The following is a 26,886-nucleotide window of genomic DNA, read 5'->3' on the forward strand; positions in this document are numbered from 1 at the left end:
AATATTTCATGAATTATATCTGCATCTGTTTTGTATGGGTTATGAACACGTGCAGATCCAGAGATAAGATTGCAAATGATTTATCTGATTTTCAAAGCCAAGCTGTTGGGGGGGATTGTGTGATCAAGAGCTCCCCTGTATGACCTTATGAAATAGCAAAAAAAAAAAAAAAATTGTATAAAATACATTACTTTGAAGAATAAAAAAAAAACATTGAAAAATATGAAAATATAATTGTGAACCCAAATAGATATTTGTACATCTGATTATATTAAGTCACTTTGAATCTGAACAGCTTTCCAAGAGAATGGAAATGTAGTCCATGGATAAGCACTGGGATTTTTTTATTGTTTGCAGTCTGTCTGTGTATTAGGAATTAGGCTTTAGTGACAGGGATTTTTCTGTTGTTTTTCTGATGTTTCTATTTCTGCAGGTTACATTTTTTTCTCAAGTAGATGGCACCAAATGACCATCTTTTTGAGCAATGAATTGAATCATTACTCATACACATAAAAAAACACAGATTCACACATTCTGTTTACCCAAGCATTGAGCAACCCATACATTGCTTTATTTTTCTTGTACATGTCTTGTACTTGTACATATACTTATGTTTCCAACAGCAAAGAGGAAAAAAAGGATGAAAAACACTATTTGAATAGTATTTTAATGTGTTGTATTTTAATTAGGCAACTTTCCAAAAGAGGAAAACAGAGAGATGCATTATAGCAGCCATAATATGAAGATGTCATCAAGATTCAATTTAATGCCAAATGTTATAAATGTAATTTTTTTAACAATATACATATTTTTAAAAATAGATTAAGGATAGGTAGGCCTACACTATGTACATTTTTGTTTAAAAAATCAACAAAATTTAAATAATGAATACATCATCAAATCCTCTTTCGTGTTTATGTCTTACCCCGATTTACAATGGTAAGCCTATAAGTGTTTTAGACCTGACGGGATGATTTTCGCGGGAAATTACGTACACACGTCACACGTCATTGTCGCCCCTGGGTGTTTCGTCATATCGACATAATGAAAAGTCGCTCAAGGCGTGTATGGTGTTGTAAGTTGTCACAACGAGCGAGAAAGCTTGACATGGAGCAACTAAATCATGAACCTCAAAGGAATTTCAGTTTTAAACAATGGAGAAAACGACAAGAGAACAGGACAGAGCTTTTAATAAAACGAGGATCAACATTGGCTTAGCTTTTCGGAGATGAGACCTGAGGGATTTGAAATGTTGTAAAAGCGATGTGGAGGCTGGAGATGATGATGCTTTTATAACTCAACAGGTCACTAATGTATTCTATTGAACAGATAAATTGCCATATTGTAAAGCATTGTAAAGAATTATCTATTGTGAAGGTTCCTTTCATTAAGGTTGTATAGCGCTGGGCTAGAATTTATTTGCAAGAAGGAAGTGCGTTTATTAATGTGTGTAGCAACAGTTATCTCTTCAATTAGTCAGCTTGAGATCCTTTCCATCTAAACTGGTTATTTTATATATATATATATATATATATATATATATATATATTATTAATTTTGTAATGAGAAAGAATGATTCATTTTGTTAAGATTCATCCGTACAGTAGAGCTGAAGCACAACCAAAGCAAGTTCTTCTGCAAAATGAATACAGTTTTATGTTTTAACCGCTAGAGGGCCAAATGTTACTTAGTGTAACTTTAAGGTAGATAGATATTTGTTAATAACTGTGTGGACATTTAACATATTAAGCTGAGCAGTGCAACAGACATTTATCATTCAGTTTAGAGCTTTCTAATTTAACTTAAATTCATAATAAATATTTTATATTAACACACATGCATATAAGTAAAAGTATGGTAATTTATAGTATATTTATGTGTGAGTATTTTATGTAATTATTCCTCAAACTCCTTATATATTCATAATTTCATACATATTTTTATAAATATATATATATTTTTAGATTCCATATGATTAGTACCCTTTGCTATATGATAGGGAGATCAAAGAGAGGATATCCCACAACTACCTTTATTATCATGTATTTTCCCCTCTGATCATTGTGGCTCAGATTGGGGTTATTGTTCAGGTGCTTGGTTAAGTTAAGGTACTGTGTAATGCTGGAGGCACAGAAATAAATGCCTGAGTCGTCCTCTACTAGATCCTTGATCTCCAGCGAAGATTCTTTAATCTCGGGACGTTTCATTGTGTATTTGGTGTCTGTGAACGGGGCAACTATTTCTACAGTATCTTTTCCCAGAGAAATAGCAACAAGGGTCAGTTCACCTTGACTTCTCTGTCTGTACCAATACATATAATAATAGCTGCCATCATCATGGTTACACTTGAGAATAACCGGTTGATCCCGTTGGGTAATCACTTGAGTTTTACTAACTTGATCATTCTGAGAGATGGTTATTGCTGCTAATGACTCTGTTGAGTAGAAAACAATTGATTATATCAACTTGTATTACAACAATAAGATTTCTACATAAATGTTTGACTACAGGATAAACTTACTAATAACTAGTAGGAAAATAAACCCCAAACGCAGCAGTCCCATGACACAAAAGAGGAGAATCAACCCCTTGCTGTCTCTCACCCCTTCTAGATAGATTTGACTGCCCTATTTAGTGAGTGAACAAAGGAAACAGGAAATGCAATATGAAAGCCTTGCATATGTGGTATACATACAAGAAAAACAGTGCAATTTTTACCTGATCTAACCTTTTTCATTATTTCCCTTTTTTCTAACCTATAATGAAGTCTGATTTAGTCCTATTAAACTATAGTTTTTTACTTGAAGATTACAACTTACAAACAATAACACCAATTATAAAATATTAATATTATTCATATTAAAGGAGTAGTTCACTTTCAATTAAAAATTTCCTGATAATTTACTCACCCCCATGTCATCCGAGATGTCCATGTCTTTCTTTCTTCAGCTGAAAAGAAATTAAGGTTTTTGAGGAAAACATTCCAGGATTTTTCTCTATATATAGACTTCAATGGCAACAAACGGTTTGAAGGTTCAAATGTGAGTTTCAGTGCAGCTTCAAAAGCTCGACACGATCCCAGAAATAAGGGTCTTATCTAGCGAAACAATTGGTGGTCATAAAATGTATATATATATATATATACTTTTTAACCACAAATGCCCATTTTGTACCATCTCTGAGATGTGGCACACATTACGTCAGTACGTTGGAAAGGTCACGCTTGACATTGTTAAACATCCAGGATATGCACACGTAAGGACCATTTTAAACAAAAACTGACACAAATACATATAAATATGTGTCATTCAACACACAATAACTTTGAACGGTTCTCCTACTCCAAACTTGTAAACACTGGGTCGGAACTTCCGACTACGTCACGCATGATCTTTCCAACGTGATGACATAATGCGTGGTGCATCTCAGAGATGGTACAAGATGGACGTTTGTCGTTAAAAAATTAGGTAACACTTTATTTTACAGTGTCCTTGTTACATATGTTACATGTACTTACCAAAGTAATAACAGTAAATTATGCATAACTACATGCAACTAAACCTCAACCAAATCCTAATCCTACCCTCACCCTATAGTAAGTACATGTAGTTGCTTAATATTACCTAGTACTTACATATATAATTACACTGTAACAATGACACCTTAATATAAAGTGTAACCAAAAATGATATAATTTTTATCTTTTTTAGAAACTGACTGATCGTTTCGCTAGATAAGACCCTTATTTCTCGGCTGGGATCGTGTCGAGCTTTTGAAGCTGCACTGAAACTCACATTTGAACCTTCAAACCGTTTGTTGCCATTGAAGTCTATATATGGAGAAAAATCCTGGAATATTTTCCTCAAAAACCTTAATTTCTTTTTGACTGAAGAAAGAAAGACATGGAAATCTCGGATGACATGGAGGTGAATAAATTATCAGGAAATTTTTAATTGAAAGTTAACTACTCCTTTAAGGATTATTAACCACTTTGCAAAATGGTAAAGCAATGGTTTCATGTCTTCAACTATCAACCTATTCATATTCACATCATTATTCTAACTGATATAGATGAATGTCTATATTTTTCATCCTCGTGTTCTCGGCACAGTGTTGGAGTTGTGGTTGTTGTTTAGCAGTGCAGCTGGAGTATGATACTGTGTGCTTGTGGCACAATAATATAAAGCCGAGTCTTCAGTCTCTAGTTTCATAATCTGCAGTGTGGACTTCTTTATTTCAGGACGGGTTGCTTCATACTTAGAAGTATCAAATGGTGATTCAATCACCACCATATTTTGGCCAGCAGAAAATATCAGTAAAGTCAAACCCACATCCACCTTTGTTTGCTTGTACCAGAACAATCTGTAGTGATCGAGATTATCATGTTCACATGTTAATGTCACAGAAGAATTACTGGCAAAGATTTCTGGCTGTTGACGAATCTCTCCATTGGATTTATCTGGAAAACAGGATTGTAGATAAAGATAAAAATAACTGCTATCATGTTGTTGGTAACCCTTGTGAAAAAGAAGTGCACTTTATTGTACTGAATGAGCACTTGTAGTGTAATTCAAATATTAAAAAGTATAGGCTCATATTTAAAAAAAAAATACTTCTAGATAATATACACTGAAAACAATTTGGTGTAGTATTTACTTTGAAACAAGTTTACCTTAGACATTGCGAGTAAATTCTATAAATAATTATAAAGAAAAAGCAAGTAACATTTGAATTAAACTTCAAATTTTAAAGTGGCTAAACATTCAAATGTTACAAATATTTAAATACATAAGTTTCAAAAGAAATTACATTAAATATAATTAAGTTCACCATTAATGCTTGTCAGTACATTAAGCAGTAACAAATTTTCAAAAACACTACAAGCAATTGTGAAATGTACTTGCATCCTAATTAAGAATGTAAAGAAGCACTCTAAAGTTCTATTAATTGCATTTAATATAAATTTAAACTATAAAACATTTTCATTTAATTGCAAACTGAAAACTAAATTCACTTCACAAAAATATATAAAGTATATTATTTCCGTAAATGCTCTTTAAAAGTATGCTAAGCTGTACTTCTTCACAAGGAAATGTATAAATATATAAAAGGTTGAAAAAAATCTAAATCCAATAGCCTTACAGACAGTCAGCAGTAACGTGAATATGAGCCAGCTGAGCTCCATTCTGCCCCATGAATGAATGATGTGATGCTGTGACTGACTTCCTGTACAGTTATGGGTCTGCAGTATGGCAGATGTCAACTTCCTGTGAAAAGAAAAGCACGTGACAACAACACACCTCTTCAGCGCTCATGAGCTACACACCAAGCTACTCATAATTTCTAGTAAAAAGAAATTATATACATGCATATTTAAAGTACAATACCCTACCATTTTTCAGAGAAGTAGACTGCAAGTTTCTAAAAACGTGGCTAATAATAAATATAGCTATTAAGAGGTCAACTCAATAAATATCTCATTGTATTGAACAGAGGGGATATATTTATAATAAATTTAAAAAAAATCTAAAATATGATGAAAAGCAGGATTGTTCTCCTGTAGTCAATAATTTTATCCTTTAAAACTCACCAAAATTACATATTTAAATGTTTTTTCCTGTGAAAAAAAAATTCTTCATGCCTTAAAATAGCTTGAATGTTACTTTACATCTTTGCTTCATTTAGTATACCGGTATGTGGAACTATGAATATGCAAATTAGTCCCGGCCTTACAGCTGATCCACTCTGTGAACTTTAGTAAATGCTGCACGATGGCAAGTGGATATACTGGTTTAATTCAGCCATATATGTTTGAACCAGAAACTGGTCCAGAAGAAGTGGAAAAGTGAATTATACAAGCTTGAATACAAGTGGATCATGTATAAGAATGCAAATGCATTTTATGTATCGCTCTACACAACATCAGACACATAACAGTAATTAATATGATTAGCCTTTTGCTTGACTATGTTTTCAAACAGCTAATAATGTGTTGCTAATGTTAAACAAACCATGTTCTCGTTCACCGTCTCAAAGTCAGACAGCCTTCTAAAAATCAGAATCCACAGAAACGCTTTAAACAACTCAAAACGTCAGTGGAGAAAAGCATATATTTCATCATAACATTGGAATATACATCATGAACATAATTCACAGACTATATTGCTAAATGTACCGGATTTTTTAAAATATACCGGGATGACCGGGCTTCTCTTGAGACTCCTGGAGCATAGTAATGATATGCTAAAGCCCGCCTCCCTCATGACTGTAATGTTATGAATGTCACTGGACAAAGACTCACTATAGTTTTTGATCATTTATTAAATGCACACACACTTAGCGTTCAACTCTACCAGATGGTACAGCACCAGCACTGTGTCTGCCACACAATACCGGAACCACAATTGTTATCGGGCATAACAGCACATCTTCCCCCCTTTAAAAGTAAATCATTTTCCTTTTAAATCTTTTGCTCTATCAATTTGTTCTTATACCAAAAAGTACACTTTCATTACATCATAACAAATGTTTTACAATGAACGTTTTTTTTTTTTTACTTTTACTTTTACTCAACAGTTTTCAATTAGTCTTTCAGGAGGTCTAAGAGTGTGTTATGGTCTGCAATAGTTCCCAGGAAGAGCGGTGACAGATCTGACTCAGTGTGACTCACAGAACTGTTGTCAACTTGTAAACTTGTGAATATGTCAGACTCATCTTTGTCATTTGGTTGCAACTCCACTTCTTGAACAGTCATTTGCGGTCTTAATGACCGCGGTCTGACTTAATGCGGTCTAAATGACGTGGCACTTATTCTCTTTCAATGCACCCTTGTTGCGCCCCCGTTCCTGAATGGATTAGGATCCAAACTCTATCTCCAGGCTTGAGTCTTTGCAGGGTTTTTGCTTTCTTGTTGAACTTCTCTTTTTGTTTGATATTATGTTTTTTTTTTGCTGCTTTGATTTTGTTTGCTCCTGTAGGTGTCAAAAGAGCCTGGTGGATGGGTAAGTTAGTGCGTATCTGTCGACCCATCAACATTCGGAACCACAATTGTTATTGGGCATAACCGCACAATGACGTGATTGGTTACAAGGTAGTTTGTAATGTGAGTAACAGAGGCGATTTCAAACCGCCAGTTCAATCTTTTTTTCACTGCAGTTCAAGGAGAAAAAACTCAGCAATGGTGTTGACTTATGAATTTCCACATAGTTTGTCTTAAATCATATTAGAAACGCCACATAGACATAAGCAACATTAAAAACTTGATTTTCACCTTAAGTAAATATTCTTCTTCAAAAACGTCTCGGTTACATATGTATCCCTCGTTCCCTGAGTAGGGAACGGAGATGTTACGTCGTATGACGACGAATGGGGGTTTCGCCTAGAAAGCCAATCATCTTCGTGTATTATAAAACGAGCCAATGGCGACGAAATGCCGTGGGTCTGCAGAATTTGCATAGCGTAACTCCGCCACCACCTCGTGGGTATAAAAGGAGGACGCTCGGCAACATGCAGATATGTCTTCGCTGAGGAGCCGAGACTGAACTCAGGCGTCTACCCAGCGGTACAGCGGAAGTGGCAGGTAGACGTAACGTCTCCGTTCCCTACTCAGGGAATGAGGGTTACATATGTAACCGAGACGTTCCCTTTCGTAGTCACTCCGAGTTACGTCGGATGACGATGAATGGGGGTCCCCGTGAAATCACGCCACCTTCACAGCTGTCTTCCAGTGCCCTGCGAAAGTCTGATCCCCCTGTCGTGATACTGACACGGACGAAGGAGTCCTACTTAACACAGGAATACCAAGGTACACTGGGAAGCATATATCAGATGAGATATGCCGCAGCACACCTACCCATAGGGAGGACTTAAGAACACATATGGCCGGAGGGCTACATATGGAGGAACACTGGAGTGACCAGCCCGAGGGGTGGCAACTTTCAACTCCAGGAGGGCAAGGTGGCTTGCCAAGGGAAAGACACATGCTCAAGGAGGCTTACAGTGGAAATACACATGTGGGGGTTACTCAGGGAGGAACCATGCACACGGAGGCACCTAGCCGACGCCCAGGCAATAGACACTGGCGTCAGCGTCAACAGTGCTGGAGGAACTCAGGGCTTCAGAGAGGAAGGCTCACCTGAGGAATAATCGCACGTATCCAGTCCGTGGAGTGGAATGGCGAGCAAGCGAAGACACCTGAGCGGGTCCAGTACTAGCTAACTGAAGCGAGTACACGAGAGGACACAGGCTCCACTCGGAGATTATAGAATCTGGCGAATGTGTTGGGTGTCGCCCAGCCTGCAGCTCTACAAATGTCTGCCAGCGAGGCGCCATGCGCTAGAGCCCAAGAGGAAGCCACACTCCGGGTGGAGTGGGCTGTCACACCAAGGGGGCACGGTCGGCCTTGCTGTTGGTAAGCCAAAGCAATGGCGTCCACTATCCAGTGAGACAACCTCTGCTTTGAGAGAGCCTTTCCCTTCAGTCTGCCACCATAACAGACAAAGAGCTGGTCTGAGGTCCTGAAACACTGCGTTCTGTCTACGTAAGCACGGAGAGCGCGTACTGGACAGAGCAGTGCCAAGGCTGGGTCTGCCTCCTCCCGGGGCTGCGCTTGCAGGTTCACCACCTGGTCCCGGAAGGGAGTGGTGGGAACCTTGGGCACATATCCAGGCTGGGGTCTCAGGATCACGTGAGAGTGACCGGGCCCGAATTCCAGGCACGCTTCGTCAACGGAGAATGCGTGCAGGTCCCTTACCCTCTTGATAGAGGCCAAAGCAACCAGGAGCGCTGTCTTCATAGACAGAAACTTAAGCTCAACTGAATGCAGAGGCTCAAAGGGAGCCCTCTGCAGGGCATTTAAGACCACTGATAGGTCCCAAGAGGGAACGAGAGGAGGGCGAGGAGGATTCAGTCTCCTCGCTCCTCTCAGGAACCTGACGATCAGGTCGTGCTTCCCCAGAGACTTACCTTGAACTGCTTCGTGATATGCGGCGATAGCGGCCACATACACCTTCAGGGTGGAGGGTGACAGCCTTCGCTCCAACCCATCTTGCAGGAAGGAAAGCACGACAGAGATAGAGCATCTCCTTGGGTCTTCTCGACGAGAAGAGCACCAGTTGACGAGAGGTTCCACTTCAACGCATAGACATGTCTCGTGGACGATGTTCTAGCGGAAGTGATGGTAGCCGCCACCGCTGGTGGCAGGGTACTCAAGCCTGCCTCATCCCGTCCAGAAGCCACACGTGGAGGCTCCAGAAATCGGGTCGAGGGTGCCAAAGGGTGCCCCGTCTCTGAGAAAGGAGATCCTTCCTCAGAGGAATTGGCCAAGGAGGTGCTGTCGCGAGGAGTACCAGTTCGGAGAACCAGGTCTGGGTGGGCCAATACGGCGCTACCAGAATGACCTGCTCCTCGTCGTCCTTGATCTTGCACAAGGTCTGTGAGAGAAGGCTCACCGGGGGAAACGCATATTTGCGTAGGCCCCGCGGCCAACTGTGCGCCAGTGCATCCGTGCCGAGGGAGCCCTCGGTCAGGGAATAGAACAGGGCGCAATGGGTCGAGTCGTGAGAGGCAAACAGATCTATCTGTGCGTCCCCGAACTGGTCCCAAATCAGCTGAACCGACTGGGGATGGAGTCGCCATTCGCCGGAGATGGGCCGAAACCGTGACAGCTCGTCGGCTGCAAAGTTCCGATCTCCCGGAATGTAGATAGCACGAAGGGACCTCAGGTGCTTCTGACTCCAAAAGAGGAGGTGGCGTGCAAATTGCGACATACGGCGGGAGCGTAGACCACCCTGCCGGTTGATGTACGCTACAGTCGCGGTATTGTCTGAACGGACTAGTACGTGTTGACCCCTGAGCAACGTGAGGAAACGGTGCAGGGCAAGGCGTACTGCCAGCAACTCGAGGCAATTGACATGCAAAAGGCGCTGGGGTCCTGTCCAGGAGCCCGCGGCAGCATGTCCGTTGCACATGGCGCCCCAACCCGTGGAAGAGGCATCTGTGGAGACAACAACATGCCTGTAAACTCGTTCTAGGGGAACTCCGGCCCGTAGAAAAATGAGGTTCCTCCACGGAGTGAAGGACTGACGGCAGGTCGGAGTCACTGGAGCTCGGAACGTGCAGTGATGCCATGCCCACCTCGGGACTCGATCGCGAAGCCACAGCTGAAACGGTCTCATATGAAGCAATCCAAGCGGCGTTGCCGCGGCTGCAGATGCCATATGCCCCAGGAGCCTCTGAAACAATTTCAGTGGGACCGTACTCTTGCCATCGAACTGTCGAAGGCAAGTCAGCAGCGAGTGTGCGCGCTCGCTCGTAAGCTGCGCGGACATGGCGACCGAGTCGATCTCCATACCGAGAAAAGAGATCCTCTACACGGGGCAGAGTTTGCTCTTCTCCCAGTTGACCCGAAGGCCCAGACGGGCTAGGTGCCGGAGCACAAGATCCCTGTGTTCGCAAACCTGGTCTCGAGAGTGAGCTAGGATCAGTCAGTCGTCGAGATAGTTCAGGATGCGAACCCCGTGTTCCCGAAGGGGAACAAGGGCAGCCTCGACGACCTTCGTGAAGACGCGAGGAGACAGGGCTAGCCCGAAGGGGAGAACCGCGTACTGGTATGCCTGCCCCTCGAAAGCAAACCGTAGGAACGGTCTGTGTCGAGGTAAGATGGAGACATGAAAGTAGGCGTCCTTCAGGTCTATCGCTGCAAACCAATCCTGTGGCCGCACACATTCGAAGATGCGTTTGGCCGTGAGCATCTTGAACGGCAGCCTGTGAAGGGAGCGGTTCAAGACGCGTAGATCCAGGATCGGCCGTAACCCACCGGACTTCTTGGGGACAATGAAGTACGGGCTGTAAAACCCTGACTTCATCTCGGCTGGAGGGACAGTCTCGATTGCACCCTTCGCCAGCAGGGTGGCAACCTCCGCTCTCATGATAGGGGCATTGCCACCGACCATAGTGAAGCGAACTCCCCTGAAGCGGGGAGGAGACCGTGCGAACTGAATCGCATAGTCGAGCCTGATAGTTCGGGCGACCCAGCGAGAAAGGCTGGGAAGCTCCAACCAAGCTGTCAGATACTGAACCAGCGGGGTCATACGTACCACAGGCGTCCCCCCGGAGGGGCAGCGAAGCGGAGTGACCGGCCCAGGCGAGGGTGGCAAAGCGGCCCGGTGCGGGGGCGCGGTCATGCTCCGCGTCCTGACATAGGAGTCCTGTGCGGTTGAGAACTGCTGGGCAAAGTCCTCAACCGCTCCGCCGAAGAGGCCGGCCTGGGATATGGGGGCGTCGAGCAGACAGGTTCACTCGGCGTCCCGCATATCAGCCAGGTTCAGCCACAGGTGACGCTCCTGGACCACAGAGGTGGCCATCACCTGACCCAGGGAGCGTGAGGCCACTTTCGTTGCTCGGAGAGCGAGGTCAGTGGCGGCACGCAGCTCATTGAAGAGCCCTGGGTCAGTCCCCGCCTCATGCATATCTCTGATCAGCTGGGCCTGGTAGACCTGCAAGGTGCTCATCGCATGCAGAGCGGCAGCCGCCTGTCCTGCAGCTCTGTGAGACCTCGCCACTAGGGTGGATGAAAATCTACAGGCCTTGGACGGGTGCTTAGGATTACCACGAGATGAAGCACTCTGAGGACATGGCATGGCAACAGAGCATTTAACCGGGGGAATCCCAGTGTACCCATGGGCGGCCGCCCCATCGAGGGGAGGAAAGGCGGAGAAAGCTGACGAACGTACACGGGAGGTCAAAGGAGCCTTCCATGATTTCGTCAACTCCTCATGCACCTCCGGGAAGAATGGCATTGGGGTTGGCTGTGGCCGTGAGGCGGCAGCCGCACCCAAAAACCAATCATCCAACCGCGAGCGCTCAGGGCAGGGCGGAGGGTTCCACTCAAGCCCGATGCTCGCGGCGGCCCGGGAGAGCATGGCCGTCATCTCGGGATCTGATACGGGCAACGCTGGAGCTCCAGAAGGAGGCAACGCAGCCGCATCGTCACTTCCCGATGACTCTTGCCCGCCTTGTGATGCCGCGATCAACATCGAGTCTTCCTCTGGAGCGCCGAATGAAACACGCGGGGCATCGAAGGATGAACCCGGTAGAATTACCGCAGCACTCGCGGGTTGCAACACTGTAGAGGGGGGCGTGGTCCGAGGACGCATCGTCGGATTGTCCCACACCGTCACCCTCAAGTCACCCTGTCCACCAGCCGAAGTACAGCCTCTCATGGAGGATGTAGATCGGGGTGTGGATGAGGGGACTCTCTCTCGAATGAGATCATTGAGTCTGGACCTCAGTGTTGCGATGGCCATGTTCCCACAGAAGGAACATGAGTCATCCACAAGCGCTGCTTTAGCGTGTTCTAAGCCCAAACACGCAAAGCAGCGATTGTGCCCATCAAAGGATGACAGGAAACGACCGCACCCAGAAGAACACGGGCGAGACATCTTTAAAAAGACGTGCCACGTGCAGCTCTTTTAGAGAAAAACTCAGCGATGCTGAGGCGACCAGGGAGAAACACACAGACTGGCATATCACTGCTCAGATCGCAGGCAATGTGAACTCGCTGGGTACCGCCGTCACACCAACACCAGAGAGTTCGCTCGTCACAGAAGATGAAGTCAGGATTGGCTTGTGGAGTGAAGAGAAGCTCTTGGCTCCGAAGCGAAAACATATCTGCATGTTGCCGAGCGTCCTCCTTTTATACCCACGAGGTGGGGCGGAGTTACGCTATGCAAATTCTGCAGACCCATGGCATTTCATCGCCATTGGCTCGTTTTATAATACACGAAGATGATTGGCTTTCTAGGCGAAACCCCCATTCGTCGTCATCCGACGTAACTCGGAGTGACTACGAAAGGGAACAAAAGAGACTTCTAATTTAAAATGATACATGAACCATTCAAAAGAACGTTCACCAAACTGGCTTTCAAGAGTTCACTGCCCATCCAGTCTTAAAATAAATAAAGGTATACACATTTGGATCATCTTCCTTTAAAGGAAGCAGACTCAAACTCTGAGCTGATCTGCAGACTATGCATTTTGATAACATTAGGTAAATTGGAATAGAGGATTTGGGCTTGAAAAGGAATGTTAGAAGAATTGTCACTACTAGTGGCCGCTTATATGAGCTTATGATGATGATGATTGGCAGGACCGAAAGATCAGCCTCCTTCCAAACTTACGTTTAGAGCTTCACTACATGATTGACAACTCAAAGTAGCCTGTTACTCCAATGAAAATTTTTCTTTTATTTAGCAGCTCCCCAACACCACAGCAAATGGATTACAGAATTTTCCATGTCTTATAATCACAACGGCTTTCAACCAGGATATCCTTAGAGCAAAGTTTCTCTTAGATCAGGTGTCAATTATATCAAGCTTCTTGTTAGAGTGTGCTCAGTTCTGGCTTCACTGTGTCTCGCAGCGCAGTAATATGTGCCACTGTCCTGTGCAGTGAGGTTCGAAACAATCAGGCTGAACAAGCTGTCCTTTGTTTTTAGAATGGCTTCAAAGTTCTGCGTTGCTTTTTCATACTCTTTTATAATATATTCTACTGGTTGTCCATAGTGGACTTGCCTGTACCAAAGCATAGTGTAACTACTCATGCTCACTCCTGCTGCCATGCTGCAGTCTATAGTCACTTCAGCTCCTGGCAGCGCTGATATGAAACGTGTCGACTGAAGCACGGTATGAGCCGATGTCTGGCCTACAGAAAAATTCAAATGTTAGATAACTCAATAACACTGAGACGGCACTTATTTTAATGAATAATGTCATGCATAGTTGTCTAGCATGTGCTCAGCAAGTTGTTTGTCTTGAATAAATAAAAAAGTTGTCCATACTGTGTAAATATCCATATTGCAGATATGACACTCACTTTTGCAGATAATAAGGAGCAATTTCAGTAGAAATATTGAGATGCGGCTGTTCCTCATCTCTCAGTAGATTGAGACAAGATCAAGTGGAAGTGGAAGTTACAAAAAGTAACATACTCTAAGAGGAGGAGCTGTGCTTTATAGATGATGATTCATGGCCATTGTTCAAACAAAACTAAACAAAATGGAAAAAAGTATAATGTTAAGAGAGATATGAATGAAAATCACAAGTAGGGGAAAGCGGGGCACAACGTAATACTTTTTGATTTTCTCAGTTTGTGTAAATACACTTGGCGTTCAGAGTATGGCATGGGATCTCATAACTTTGCCTTTACCAATTTGTTATCACCAATTCTGTTTCTGTGTGCAGCATTTATTGCATTGTAAATTTCATCTATCAAAAAATCTTATGTTAAAAGTCATGTTGTGAGAAATAGTGTAACATTGCAGAATAATTGCATACTACAAATCACCCAGCTGAGTTTTCAATCTAAGACAAATGTGTGTACCATAGAAGCTTCACATATTATATTGAAAATATTTGAATTTCTTCATTGAATACTCATAAAATGTCATCTTAACTTCATCTAAGTTACAATTAAAGATATAATCTAAATTAACATACATCTACTTCTCAGAAAATGTATTGAAGACATTGAGTGATCATTGACGAGGTAGCTTCAAGCATCCTTTTTATCAACACTTGAATGTGGATAAGTTTTATTATTTTAAACAAAAAGCTGAGAATATCGCATGACCAAAACACAGATGGAGTAGATCGAATCCATCAACACCCTCAAAGCTTCACAGTCGTTAACCCTTCCTGGGTCAACATTTCATTCAGTAACGTTTTGATTAAAATGCTGTTTAATGTTTGAGGATCGCGTTATTTCACATTTGGGTAAGCGATCTTCTTCTTCTTCACCTGTGCTTTGATCCGGAGATTCTGTACTATCACAGAAGAGGTGTAATAGCGCCCCCTACTGTATAGCAGTGAACTGATAGCCTGAAATTTCAGTCAATGGTAGGGAAAGAGTAAAGTAGATTTGAAGTGCATTACTATGTACACTACCAGTGGACTAGCCTAAAAAAAAATTCAGATACTCAGAATTAGGGACATACCTTTTTTCTTTATAAATCAATATTTTCAAACAATGTAAGTTTATAAGACCGGATGTAAAACTATGTGAAAAAAGTATTTAATAGGCTACTCAATCAAAAGAGTAAACACAACTAAAAGTCAAGTATACTTAGAATACTTAATTACACTTTAAGTATATCTCGGTCAAAAGATTGGGTACAAGTATAGGCCAAATATACTTAGACTTTTCTGTCAATAAAAGTCAAGTATACTTCAGTGCAATTATAAGTAAATTTCTTAGAATTACATAAAGTATATTTCTGAGAATTACATAAAAAGTTTTTTTAGTTTATAAGAAGTATACTAAAAGCACACTTGAATATGCTTCTTTTTCGTTAGGGTGGTTAAAAAAAAAAGGAACATATGTGTTTTCCTGACTTTTAAGCCAGTTGAGATGCAGTGACATAACCTAAAGAAGACTGTTCTATCAAGGAGACCTAGAAATATTGATAAGCTAAAACAGGTTTGTGGGGAGGTAAATAACACAGTCTTGTAACACAGTAATCTGCTGCATCCTGTAGCACTCAGATCTGGCTACAAGGTCAAAAACTATGCCTTCAAATTGAGCATTTGCATAATTTCTTCAATAAATCGGACATTAAAATAACACAGAAGGCATGAGCATGTGCATATAAACAGCACTAACAGCAGACAATTCATTTTTAGAGAATTTTAGTAAACTTTTTGTTTACTTCTCACCTGAAAGGAAGCTCATTTAGTACTGGCAGTTAAGTCATGGTTTGTGTAACACTCCTGATAGTGGTTCACCACTTGCATCAAAATCATATCTCAATATTTTACAGTAACATAAAACTGAAGAAAAAAAAAACATCTTAGATAGAGGTAGAGGGTTTTTCTGTTAGTAATTATTGATTTTGCAGCACTGTGTACTAGCAGCACAATAATAAAGAGCCGAGTCTGACGGAGTGATTTCTGAGATGATTAGAGATCCTGTCACTGTGTCCTGTCTAGTTTGTGTAAATCGCTCTTTGAATCCTGGCTCAGAGTTTGCTGGAGATCCTGAGTAACCGTAGCCGATTAGATCTAGAGACATGCCTGTTCTCTGTTGTCGATACCATAGCATAACAACTAAGCTACTGTCATCATGCTTGCAGTTGATCTCTGCCTTGCCATTTTGATTGGCAATCAAATGTGGAGACTGTTCAAACTGTACACAATCTGCAGTCCCTGTGGAGAAAATATTTGTAAAGTTAGAAAACATTCTGGAAAAAAAATCAACATTCTGTCAAAATTGATTAATTACTTTAAAAGCATACTTAAAAATATGATGAGAAAAATGCCCAGCCTAAAAGCAACCCCATACATCTCTGAAGTACAGTGTTACAGAGATTGAAAGTGTTATAGAGATACATAGAGACATTAGAGAGAGAGAGAGAGACATCAATGTCACAAACCCGTGTTACGTCTCCCCCTATTGGCCCACAGTTCTTTGTTCAAATGCTCATGTATTCCAATAATTTTCATGTTTCTCAGCATTATTTAAATTATATTTTTCTGTAGAAGTCTATATTATCTATAATTATAATATACTTTGTGTCTAGTAACCTCACCCCTCAACAGAGGAATAAAACAAATTGTTAATGATCACCAATGGCATCATTAAAATGTAGTGCATGAATTAAAAGTCACTTTTGTAAATGTTGATAGCAGAATGACTTGGCTATAATCTGTGACTAACTTATTGTGATGGTTTAAAGCAGTGTTTCTGAACCAGGGCCCACCAGGATGACATCAAATTGAAACTTAATTGAAAGTCAAGATGTAAATGTAAAACCACTGGAATCACAAAATGAATCACTTCCAGTTATTTTAAATGTAAAAATGTTTTAGTCTGTATGAGGGTGGGCCTTCAAGTATTGTGATGAACAACGGCTGTCTTCGAGTCAAAAGATTGAGAAAAACTAGTTTATCCAAGGGATAATGTACATCCAGCCAAAGGTTCTCTTAAAATAACCCCCGACAGGATGATGAGGACCCCGACACGAAGCGGAGGGGTCTTGATCAGTCTGAAGGGGGTTATTTTGAGAAAACCACGGCTGGATGTACATTATCCCACTTATTACACGGCTACTTGCCACATAAGTAAATAATTTGACACGAAATATTGATCTCAGTTAAAATATTTTATTAGGGCTTTAAACGCAAAGCTTCCGTGGAGAGAGCTTTTCAAATCACTTATTACACAGCATTTCACCACATAAATAATTATGGGGATAAGATATATTGATTTCAGATTAAACTGTTTTAAAATCGTACGTGTTTGTATCTCCAAATCCAACAGTGTACAAAACAAAAATGGCAGCAGCTGCGAGTCCACGATACTGGATGGTATAATTAAATAACTGTACACAAAATATTGATTCAACTGAGTTTTATATATAATTAGCTCACCAAACACAAAACTTCCACTAAGAAAAAACGTTCCTAGCTGGCGTATAGCCCTGCTGACTTCAGTGACCCGGATGAGCCTGCGTTATCTGTTTTGAGCGGTTGTTATCTGGGAATAACTTACCGCTGGATGGGGCTATTGACCAATCAGAATCAAGTATTCCATAGAGCCGTGTAATAAAGTATATTATACATCGCTCTCTGGAATACTTGATTCTGATTGGTCAATTGTGACATATGTTATTCCCCGATTCATGTCGTCATTAGCAATGCTGAATGACATACCGCCCATCCGTGTATCTGAAGCCTGCATGTCTTTCATGTTTCTCATATCACACGGCGGACTCACTCTTGCTTGTGTCGAAAAGCTGTGTAATAAGTGGTATGACTGTACTTCCATCCCTGAAATTTTTGTCTAGTTTGAAGTTGTTCAGTTGCAAGGCAACTGTTTTCTTCGGGGAATCTTTCAGTTTAGTGAGCTAATTAAATATTTTTAAAAAATAATCCAATTATTTACTTATGTCATGTGGGGAAATAGCAGCCCGTTCTCATCCTTTGGCGTCATACATGTGACGCTTTGGACATTTCGTTGAAATCTTACGCACATGGCATCCTTTAGCATCAATATGAGACGCAGAACCCAAGGCGTCATACAGGTGACTCTCGTCTAAATCCAACGCATATGGCATCCTTTAGCGTGAATATGAGACGCAGATCCCAAGGCGTCATAACCGTACCCTACCCCAGACCTAAACCTACACATAACAGTGTGTGTTATATTGACGCTAAAGGATGCCATGTGCGTAAGATTTCGACGAAATGTCATATGGCGTCACCTATATGACGCCAAAGGATGAGAATGCGTTGGGAAATAGCCATGTAATCAGTGGGATAATCAACATCCAGCCAGTTATTATCGCAGAATAAATCCCATCAGGGTGATAAAAGATCCCTGATCATCCTGAAGAGGGTTATTCTGCGATAATAACTGGCTGGATGTACATTATCGCTGACTTGCATACCAAATGTTTTGGTTTCCTGTGTGCTTGAGTTTTAGTTGAGCTCTAGTTTTAGTCTGTGGCACTGTGCATACTGACAGCACAGTAATAAACAGCAGAGTCTGTTAGATTGAGATTAGAGATTTCCAGAGCTCCATTCAGTGTATCTTTTCTTTTCAATGTAAACTGCTTTTTAAATTCATCCTCATAAGTGGGCTCACTCACACCATAGGTGTAACCGATTAGAACCATTGCTGTATTCTTCTGTTGATACCATAGCATATTTAGCATGCTAGTGTCATCATGACTACACTCCATCTCTGTTTTGTCATTTTTGTTGGCAAATAAGGACATCACCTTCTGTTCAACTTTCACACATCTCGCCTTCCCTATGAAAAGAAAAGTCAGGCTTTAAGAAACATTCTGCTTCAAATTAACCAAATTCCACTTCAAAAACCTATGAAGTATTGATAAAAAAAATATTGATTGCTATCTCAAATTAATTCTTACCCATGTAAAAGAAGACAAACATGCACAGTCCATATAGAGCTCTTAACATCCTTCTAAACTAGGGTTCCACAAACTCACACATGCAGCAAAAATAATGTGACAAGACAGAGCGTATGAGTCTTTAGTAAAGATAGAAAGAGTGGGAAACCTCTATATTAAAATAATCAGTAACATCTCCCCCTACTGACTGTATTACATCAATGAGAAGGTGTTATTGGTGGAAGGGAGGAGCATAACGTCATCAATACAAGTGTACATGTGAGTTCTCAGGCACTACTGACTTGTCTGTAAAGATATGGGTTTATTTATTTGTGGTTGAGGCAGGTGTGATTGCAGGTTGCCATCCAAAGAGTTTTTTGTCGTAGTTTATTGTCTTTTATTCACTGTGTAAACTAGCAGCACACAGATACACAGCATCAATCCCCTCCTTAACATCCACAGTCAGGGTCCATTTCTTTTTCTCTGTACCCGACACTTTAAAGCCAGTTTCAAAACCCTTCTCATTAGAAGGAGAGTTAAAATTGTTGCTTCCAACCAGAACTGGCCCTTCACCTTTTATTTGCTGGTACCAGTATTTGTAGTCATAGTCTGTGTCATTCTGGTAACAGTGCATTTCAACTGAAGATCCTGGAAGGCTGGATATGTACTCCGGCCATTGAGTGATCAAAACACTGTCACTGAAATCTGCTGGAAATACAAAGATTTATTATCAAAATCAAGATATGTTGTTCATTAAAATTTTACATTTGGTTAAAACCAAGGGAATCACTGTAAGTTAAAGTAATACCTTTAAGACAAAGCAAAGTGAATAAGAGAAGAAAAGACTCCATTTAGAGATGGTTTTCGTGAATTATTCTCTGATGTTCAGTTAACTACACAAAGACAAAAAATTGTGGATCTTTATTTAAGACACACCCCTTTGTTGAGTAGTCATTGGTGGAAAAGGATGACACCATTCTTCTTTTCCAGAAGCTCTTGACCTCATAGTCAGCTGTTTTTTGAATGACTGAGTGACTGAATACAAGTGCTTGACATAGACAGCAATTCAGGCCAAAATAGTGCTTGATTCACACTGGACACCAGTGTAGTTTGACATTAGCATGTTGCAAAGATAATACTGAAAAGATAATACTGTAAAAAGATAATGTAAAGAATGATAATACTGTAAAAGAGTGGGTCATTAAATAATTTAACTGAGTTGTACAAAATTTGTATTTATACAGGAATTATTCAAGTCACTGGCTACATTGGTAATAGTATTAGCACACTGTACTACTCATATTATTTCTCCCATATATTTATATCGCAGTCACAAAATATAGTGTTTTTCCAGAAAATCAACATGACTGTGATTACCTGAGGTACAAGACCGCTAGTGTACCCTTGTTAGTGTAATAGATTGTGTGTGTGTGTGTGTGTGTGTGTGTGTGTGTGTGTGTGTGTGTGTGTGTGTGTGTGTGTGTGTGTGTGTGTGTGTGTGTGTGTGTGTGTGTTTGTGTTTGTGTTTGTGTGTGTGTGTCCGTGTGTGTGTGTGTGTGTGTGTGTGTGTGTGTGTGTGTGTTTAGTGCTTTGGTTTTGAGTCAGGCAGGTAATAAAGACTACAGCACTGTGCATACTGACAGCACAGTAATAAACAGCAGAGTCTGATGCACTGAGTTCAGAGATTTCCAGAGCTCCTTTCAGTGTATCTGTTCTGTTCAATTTAAACCGCTTTTTAAATCCATCCTCATAGGTTGGGTCACTTGTAGCACCATAGCTTGACGCTATTAAGACCATGGCTGTATCCTTTTGCTGATACCATAACATATACGGCTTGCTATTGTCATCATATCTACACTTTATCTCTGCTATACTGTTCTTTTTGGCTAAAATTGGTGTCAGGTTCTGCTGAACGTTCACACATCTCCCCTTCCCTGTGGGGAAAAAAGATTTAGATTTAGAGATATTCTACTTCAAAGGAAAGGACAATAACAAACATGATAAAGAATTATAATCACTGATCATTTTGTTAACAAAGAACACCTTACCAATATACAATAAGAAAAATATGCACAGTCCATATGCAGCTTCAGACATCTTTCTAAAACAAGGCGAGAAAAACTCTGGTCATAAACACAGCAAAGATTAAGTGACAAGAGAGACAGTGTGTGAGACTTGACTAAAAGAGAGCGAGAAAAAAACTCCAGAGTAAATTAACAGTCACATCTCCCTCTACTGACTGTATCAACAATGTAAAATGTTTTTGGGGTAGGAGGAGTAAAACGTCATTAATGAGATGTGTGTGAGTTCTCAGGCACTACTGACTTGTCTGTAAAGATATGGGTTCATTTATTTGTGGTTGAGGCAGGTGTGATTGCAGGTTGCCATCCAAATAGTTTTTTGTTGTATAGTTTATTGTATTTTATTCACTGTGTAAACTAGCAGCACACAGATACACAGCATCAATCCCCTCCTTAACATCCACAGTCAGGGTCCATTTCTTTTTCTCTGTACCCGACACTTTAAAGCCAGTTTCAAAACCCTTCTCATTAGAGGGAGAGTTAACAATGTAGCTTCCAACCAGAACTGGCCCTTCACCTATTATATGCCTGTACCAGTATTTGTAGTTATAATCTGTGTCATTCTGGTAACAGTGCATTTCAACTGAAGATCCTGGAAGGCTGGATATGTACTCCAGCCATTGAGTGATCAAAACACTGTCACTGAAGTCAGCTGGAAATACAGAGATGTGTTAACGAACACAGGTTACGCTGTTCATTATAAATCTGCATTTGATCAAAAGCACGAACGTCACTGTCAGTTCATATTTAAGTTATAGTTTAATACCTTTAAGACAAAGCAATGTGAATAGAAGTAGAAAGGAGTCCATTTAGAGATGATATTCATGAAATATGATGTTCTGTGATGTTCCGTTAATGACATAAAGACAAAAAAACTATTGTTCTTTCTTTAAGACACACCCATTTGTTGCTAAGTCTTGGTGGAGAAACAGTGACACTTGTTCTGTTCCTAAACCTCTTGTCTATGCAGCTGCCTGCTTTAAAATGACTGATTTCAAAGAAACAGCAGATACCAGTGGAGTTCAACATTAGCATGTTGCAAACCTAATGCTGTAATAAGAATAAAAATAGCAAAGACACAAATATGGACCCTTAATATATATTACAGTTTACAAAAGTTTGAAATTATTATTTTTTTAATGTTTTTTTGGCTGGGAAATTTACGTACAGTTATTAAAATGTTCTTACTGCAGTTTCCATCCATGAAACTGTAAGGCAATTACTGGCAGTTGAGTTCATTTGCAATTTTGATTGGTTCATTTAAAAATATATACTGTATATGTTAGGGCTGCAACAACTATGTGGAATAACATTGTTTAAAATAATGGATAAAAATACATTTTTAATTAATACGATTTTTTAATGTATCATTTTTATATTTTTCATCCGATTAATGGAAAACATATATGTGTGTGTGTGTGTGTGTGTGTGTGTGTGTGTGTGTGTGTGTGTGTGTGTGTGTGTGTGTGTGTGTGTGTGTGTGTGTGTGTGTGTGTGTGTGTGTGTGTGTGTGTGTGTGTGTGTGTGTGTGTGTGTGTGTGTGTGTGTGTGTAATCTCGCGCTCGGTCGGCCCAAAGTCCGGCATCCAACCAGCACGGAAGGTCTCTGCGTGTTACTGTCTTTTCTTGTGGTAAAGTATTTTTGGTTAAATTCAATACATTTTCTCATATGTATTAACTCGTTATTTCAACACTCCATAAATGAAAAAGGTTTTAATGATATCCGTGTGTCATTAAATGTGAGCGAATGTTTGACATTTTAACTCTAATTTTCAGCAGAGAGAGAGAGAGATAGAGATAGAGATAGTGATAGAGATTATACATAGAATTCTCCGTTTCCAGGCCTCACAGAAGATGATCTGGCTCAAGACAATAGAAACAAACACACATTTTACCACTATAATGGTGGGCAGACTTGTGTTTTTTCTTTGGGTGGATTTCAGTAGAGAAAACATGGACATTTTCAGGGGTTTCATAACTTTTTCAGTGAGTTACTCTGGTGAGTATCAGGAGATTGTGTTTGGTACTCACCCCATATGTAGCGTGGTCTTAATAAGTGCAGTCTTCCTCACTGCCTCCGATTAGCTGTCTCCATCCACAGGTAAACAGCTGGCTTTGGGTCAAATGTCTCTGTGGTCTGCTTTGACAGGTGAATGTGCATCAGGGCTGAGAGACGAGCATGTGACAGACGAGATCTGTACTTGGTTTTTATTATGTTGAGATATGAGAATCCCCTTTCACAAGCTGCAATGCTTAAAGGCAGTGTAAGAGACAGCTTAACCACCTTGTTGATGTTGCAGTAAGCATCTGGGTTACTTACTATTTGGAGCAAGTCATACACAGAGGATGCTCCCAGGCGTTTTCCTGCATGCTTTAAGTGCATCCATTCTGTCACAGTGGTGTCTTTGTCAAGTTGAAAGGTGGCCTCATATTTCTTGAATCCTTCAAACTGTTGTGTTTCCAAAACTGTGGATGTTTTGCATTTCCTGAGGCCATGTTGAAGGATCAAATACTAAGAAATGATCACATGACTTGAGGGAGTCATATCTGATTTCAAACTCTTCAATTAAACCCCTGAGTAAGTTTGTCTTGTCGTTGTCAGCATCAGCATTAGAAACAGTGTGTGCCCTGTGGCCTTCACCATTAACCAGAAGTGTGAACTGTCCAATGGCCACCATGAGTTCGTCTTCACATTCTTCAATGGTCAGCTTTTCCTTCTGAAACCTAGTGAATATGATCTTCAAAATGTTGCCAATGTCAAGCATGTTTGACAGAAAGCACTGAAAACGCTCTGTGCAGATATGCAGCAAGTCACTGTTATCACTCGTAGCCAGTTGCATTTTAATGGCTGGCAATCGTCTTGATGTTTATAAGTGTCTAATGCCTCCATGCAGACCATCTGATATTATGAAACTTACCCAGTTTCACAAAGGAGATCCCATTTTCTTCACACAGCTTCTTCATAGCAGTTTTTTTTTTTTTTTTGCTCCACGTCTTTTGTAAATAAAACTGCAGCATCTTGACCACAGAGCAATTAAATGTCTCACAGTGTTGCAATCAGCTGATTTTGCGCAATTCTCCAGTGTGTGTGCGGTGCACAGAATGTGCACAAGGGAGTCTCCAACCGCAGCAAGTCGCCGGAGTTTTAGCGCAACGCCATTGTACATACCGACGTTGACAGCAGCCTTGTCTGTGCACACAGCGACCAACTTTGTTCTCCAGTCATCCAAGCCTGCGTCCTAGAAAGACATGGGACGTGCGTGCTTAGCTTTATGGAAGGCGAGGAGAAAAATATTAAACAGAGCTTGCCGCTGTTCTTCATTCAGCTTGTCTCGCCATCTGGCAAGTGGGCGACTGGACATTTCTTCTCGGCTAGCTTGTTTAATAGCAATGGCTTGCTCCACATTCGTGTGCTCCTTGCTCTTTTCATGTTTGTCAAATAAAGGATGGTTGAAATTCTTTGAGCCTTTATAAAACGCACCTGTTTTGTCTGCTAGATGTGGATTTGAGCGGCAAATCTTGCACCACATTTCAGTGCGCTCATCATTAGCTTCAAGCCACTGCATATCTTACAGCCACTTTTCCGAAAGAAGTATTTTCTTCGGCTCTGGCTCCAGTTGGCGTTTCCTTGTAGGTGGCGAAACGCCAAAGAAGCTGCTTAACGTCTGTTGCTTTTTGGACATCTCTGACAGTAGTTGACAAGCAACATGTCATGTGTAAGGTTAGATGAGAAGATCGGTTAAGAACACAAAGGCGCGTAGTAACACAAGTGGCGTTATGCATTTCTGATTTTTGTCACGCATGCGTACCTGCGTACCAGTTATGTGCAACCCTGGATATTTTTTTTTTATCTTTATTCTTTTGAAGCAGCGTCTAAACAGATATCTTCCTGCTGACTCTCTAGGGTGGAAATGGTCTTGTGTGTCAGGTAGAACTCATAGGCTAAGACTGCAGCTTCAGAGAGAGAAGAGACTTTTTGTTCATTCACATGAAACACAACTTTGTCTGGCAGACAACTTTTAATGTCATCCAACAATAACAACTCACACAGTTGTGCAAAATTGGAGACTTGGCTAGCTACACACTACTTCTGAAACAAAGCTTGCTTCTCATGGGGAAACTCCACAAAGGTTTGATTAGCTGATTTCACATGGGTTCTAAATTGCTGTCTGTAGGTCTCAGGTACCAATTCATAAGCCCTTACCACAGCCGTCTTCACAACTTCATAATCCAAACTTTGTTCAATTGGTAAAGCAATACACACTTCCTGGGCCTTGCCTACAAACCTGCATTGCAGTAGCAATGCCCACATCTCTTTGGGTCATCTCAGGGTAGCTGCAACCCGCTCAAAGGCAGTGACGTATGCATTCACCTCAGTTTCCCTGAAAGGAGGCACCAACTTAATAGGGCAAAGACCACAAGTATGGGTATTGGGACAAGCTCCTTGAAAATTACAGGAAGGCATGTTGAAGCAGGGTTTGAGCTGAATTCTGCAGGAAGGAAGCTCTCCAGGAGCAAAGGCCTCTAAATTAGACAGTTTACTAAGTATTTAAACAGAGCTTTTATCTTATGATTGTGTCCTCTATTAAATATTGAAAATGTAAACGTGTGTACTCTCTGACAGCAAACTCTGTGACAAGCCTTTTGAAAATAAAATCCCTAAATGTAATTTTCATAAAACCCACAAATGTGTGTGTTTCCTGTCAGTTTAGTGCTTTGGTTTTGAGTCAGGCAGGTAATTAAGACTACAGCACTGTGCATACTGACAGCACAGTAATAAACAGCAGAGTCTGATGCACTGAGTTCAGAGATTTCCAGAGCTCCTTTCAGTGTATCTGTTCTTTTAAATGTAAACCGCTTTTTAAATCCATCCTCATAGGTTGGGTCACTTGTAGCACCATAGCTTAACGCTATTAAGACCATGGCTGTATCCTTTTGCTGATACCATAACATATTTGGCTTGCCACTGTCATCATAAATACACTTAATCTCTGCTATACTGTTCTTGTCGGCTAGTATTGGTGTCAGGTTCTGCTGAACTTTAACACAACTCGCCTTCCCTGTGGGGAAAAAAAGAAGATAAGGATTTAGATTTAGAGATATTCTACTTCAAAGCAAAGGACAATAACAAACATGATAAATTATAATTACTGATGATTTTTATAACAAAGAAAATCTTACATATGTACAATAAGAAAAATATGCACAGTCCATATGCAGCTTCAGAAATCCTTCTGAAATAGGGTGAGAAAAACTCTGGTCATAAACACAGCAAAGATTAAGTGACAAGAGAGACAGTGTGTGAGACTTGACTAAAAGAGAGCGAGAAAAAAAACTCCACAGTAAATTAACAGTCACATCTCCCTCTACTGACTGTATCAACGATGTGAAATGTTTTGGGGGGAGGAGGAGTAAAACGTCATTAATGAGATCTGTATGTGTGAGTTCACAGGTTCTACTGACTTGTCTGTAAAGATATGGGTTCATTTATTTGTGGTTGAGGCAGGTGTGATTGCAGGTTGCCATCCAAAGAGTTTTTTGTCGTATAGTTTATTGTATTTTATTCACTGTGTAAACTAGCAGCACACAGATACACAGCATCAATCCCCTCCTTAACATCCACAGTCAGGGTCCATTTCTTTTTCTCTGTACCCGACACTTTAAAGCCAGTTTCAAAACCCTTCTCATTAGAAGGAGAGTTAACAATGTAGCTTCCAACCAGAACTGGCCCTTCACCTATTATATGCCTGTACCAGTATTTGTAGTCATAGTTTGTGTCATTCTGGTAACAGTGCATTTCAACTGAAGATCCTGGAAGGCTGGATATGTACTTCGGCCATTGAGTGATCAAAACACTGTCACTGAAGTCAGCTGGAAATACAAAGATATGTTAACGAAC

General features: G+C 40.9%; 1 protein-coding gene across 1 annotated transcript in view; it reads right to left on the reverse strand.

Moving 5' to 3' along the window:
* LOC143746344 (uncharacterized) overlaps window positions 1-23,752 on the reverse strand; it is a 34,914-nt gene extending 11,162 nt beyond the window's left edge. The window contains exons 1-5 of the mRNA XM_077238171.1: window positions 23,515-23,752; window positions 21,338-21,640; window positions 20,545-20,841; window positions 19,481-19,612; window positions 18,518-18,807 (exon numbers count right to left, since the gene is read on the reverse strand). Of these exons, the coding sequence (XP_077094286.1) occupies window positions 18,518-18,807; window positions 19,481-19,612; window positions 20,545-20,841; window positions 21,338-21,640; window positions 23,515-23,752 (1,260 nt within the window). The remainder of the gene's footprint in view (window positions 1-18,517; window positions 18,808-19,480; window positions 19,613-20,544; window positions 20,842-21,337; window positions 21,641-23,514) is intronic.
* Window positions 23,753-26,886: the final 3,134 nt, after the last annotated feature.

This window comes from Siphateles boraxobius, unplaced genomic scaffold (assembly GCF_051911475.1).
Source record: "Siphateles boraxobius isolate OS27281-9 unplaced genomic scaffold, OSU_SipBor_1 22, whole genome shotgun sequence".
NCBI classification, from domain to species: Eukaryota; Metazoa; Chordata; class Actinopteri; order Cypriniformes; family Leuciscidae; genus Siphateles; species Siphateles boraxobius.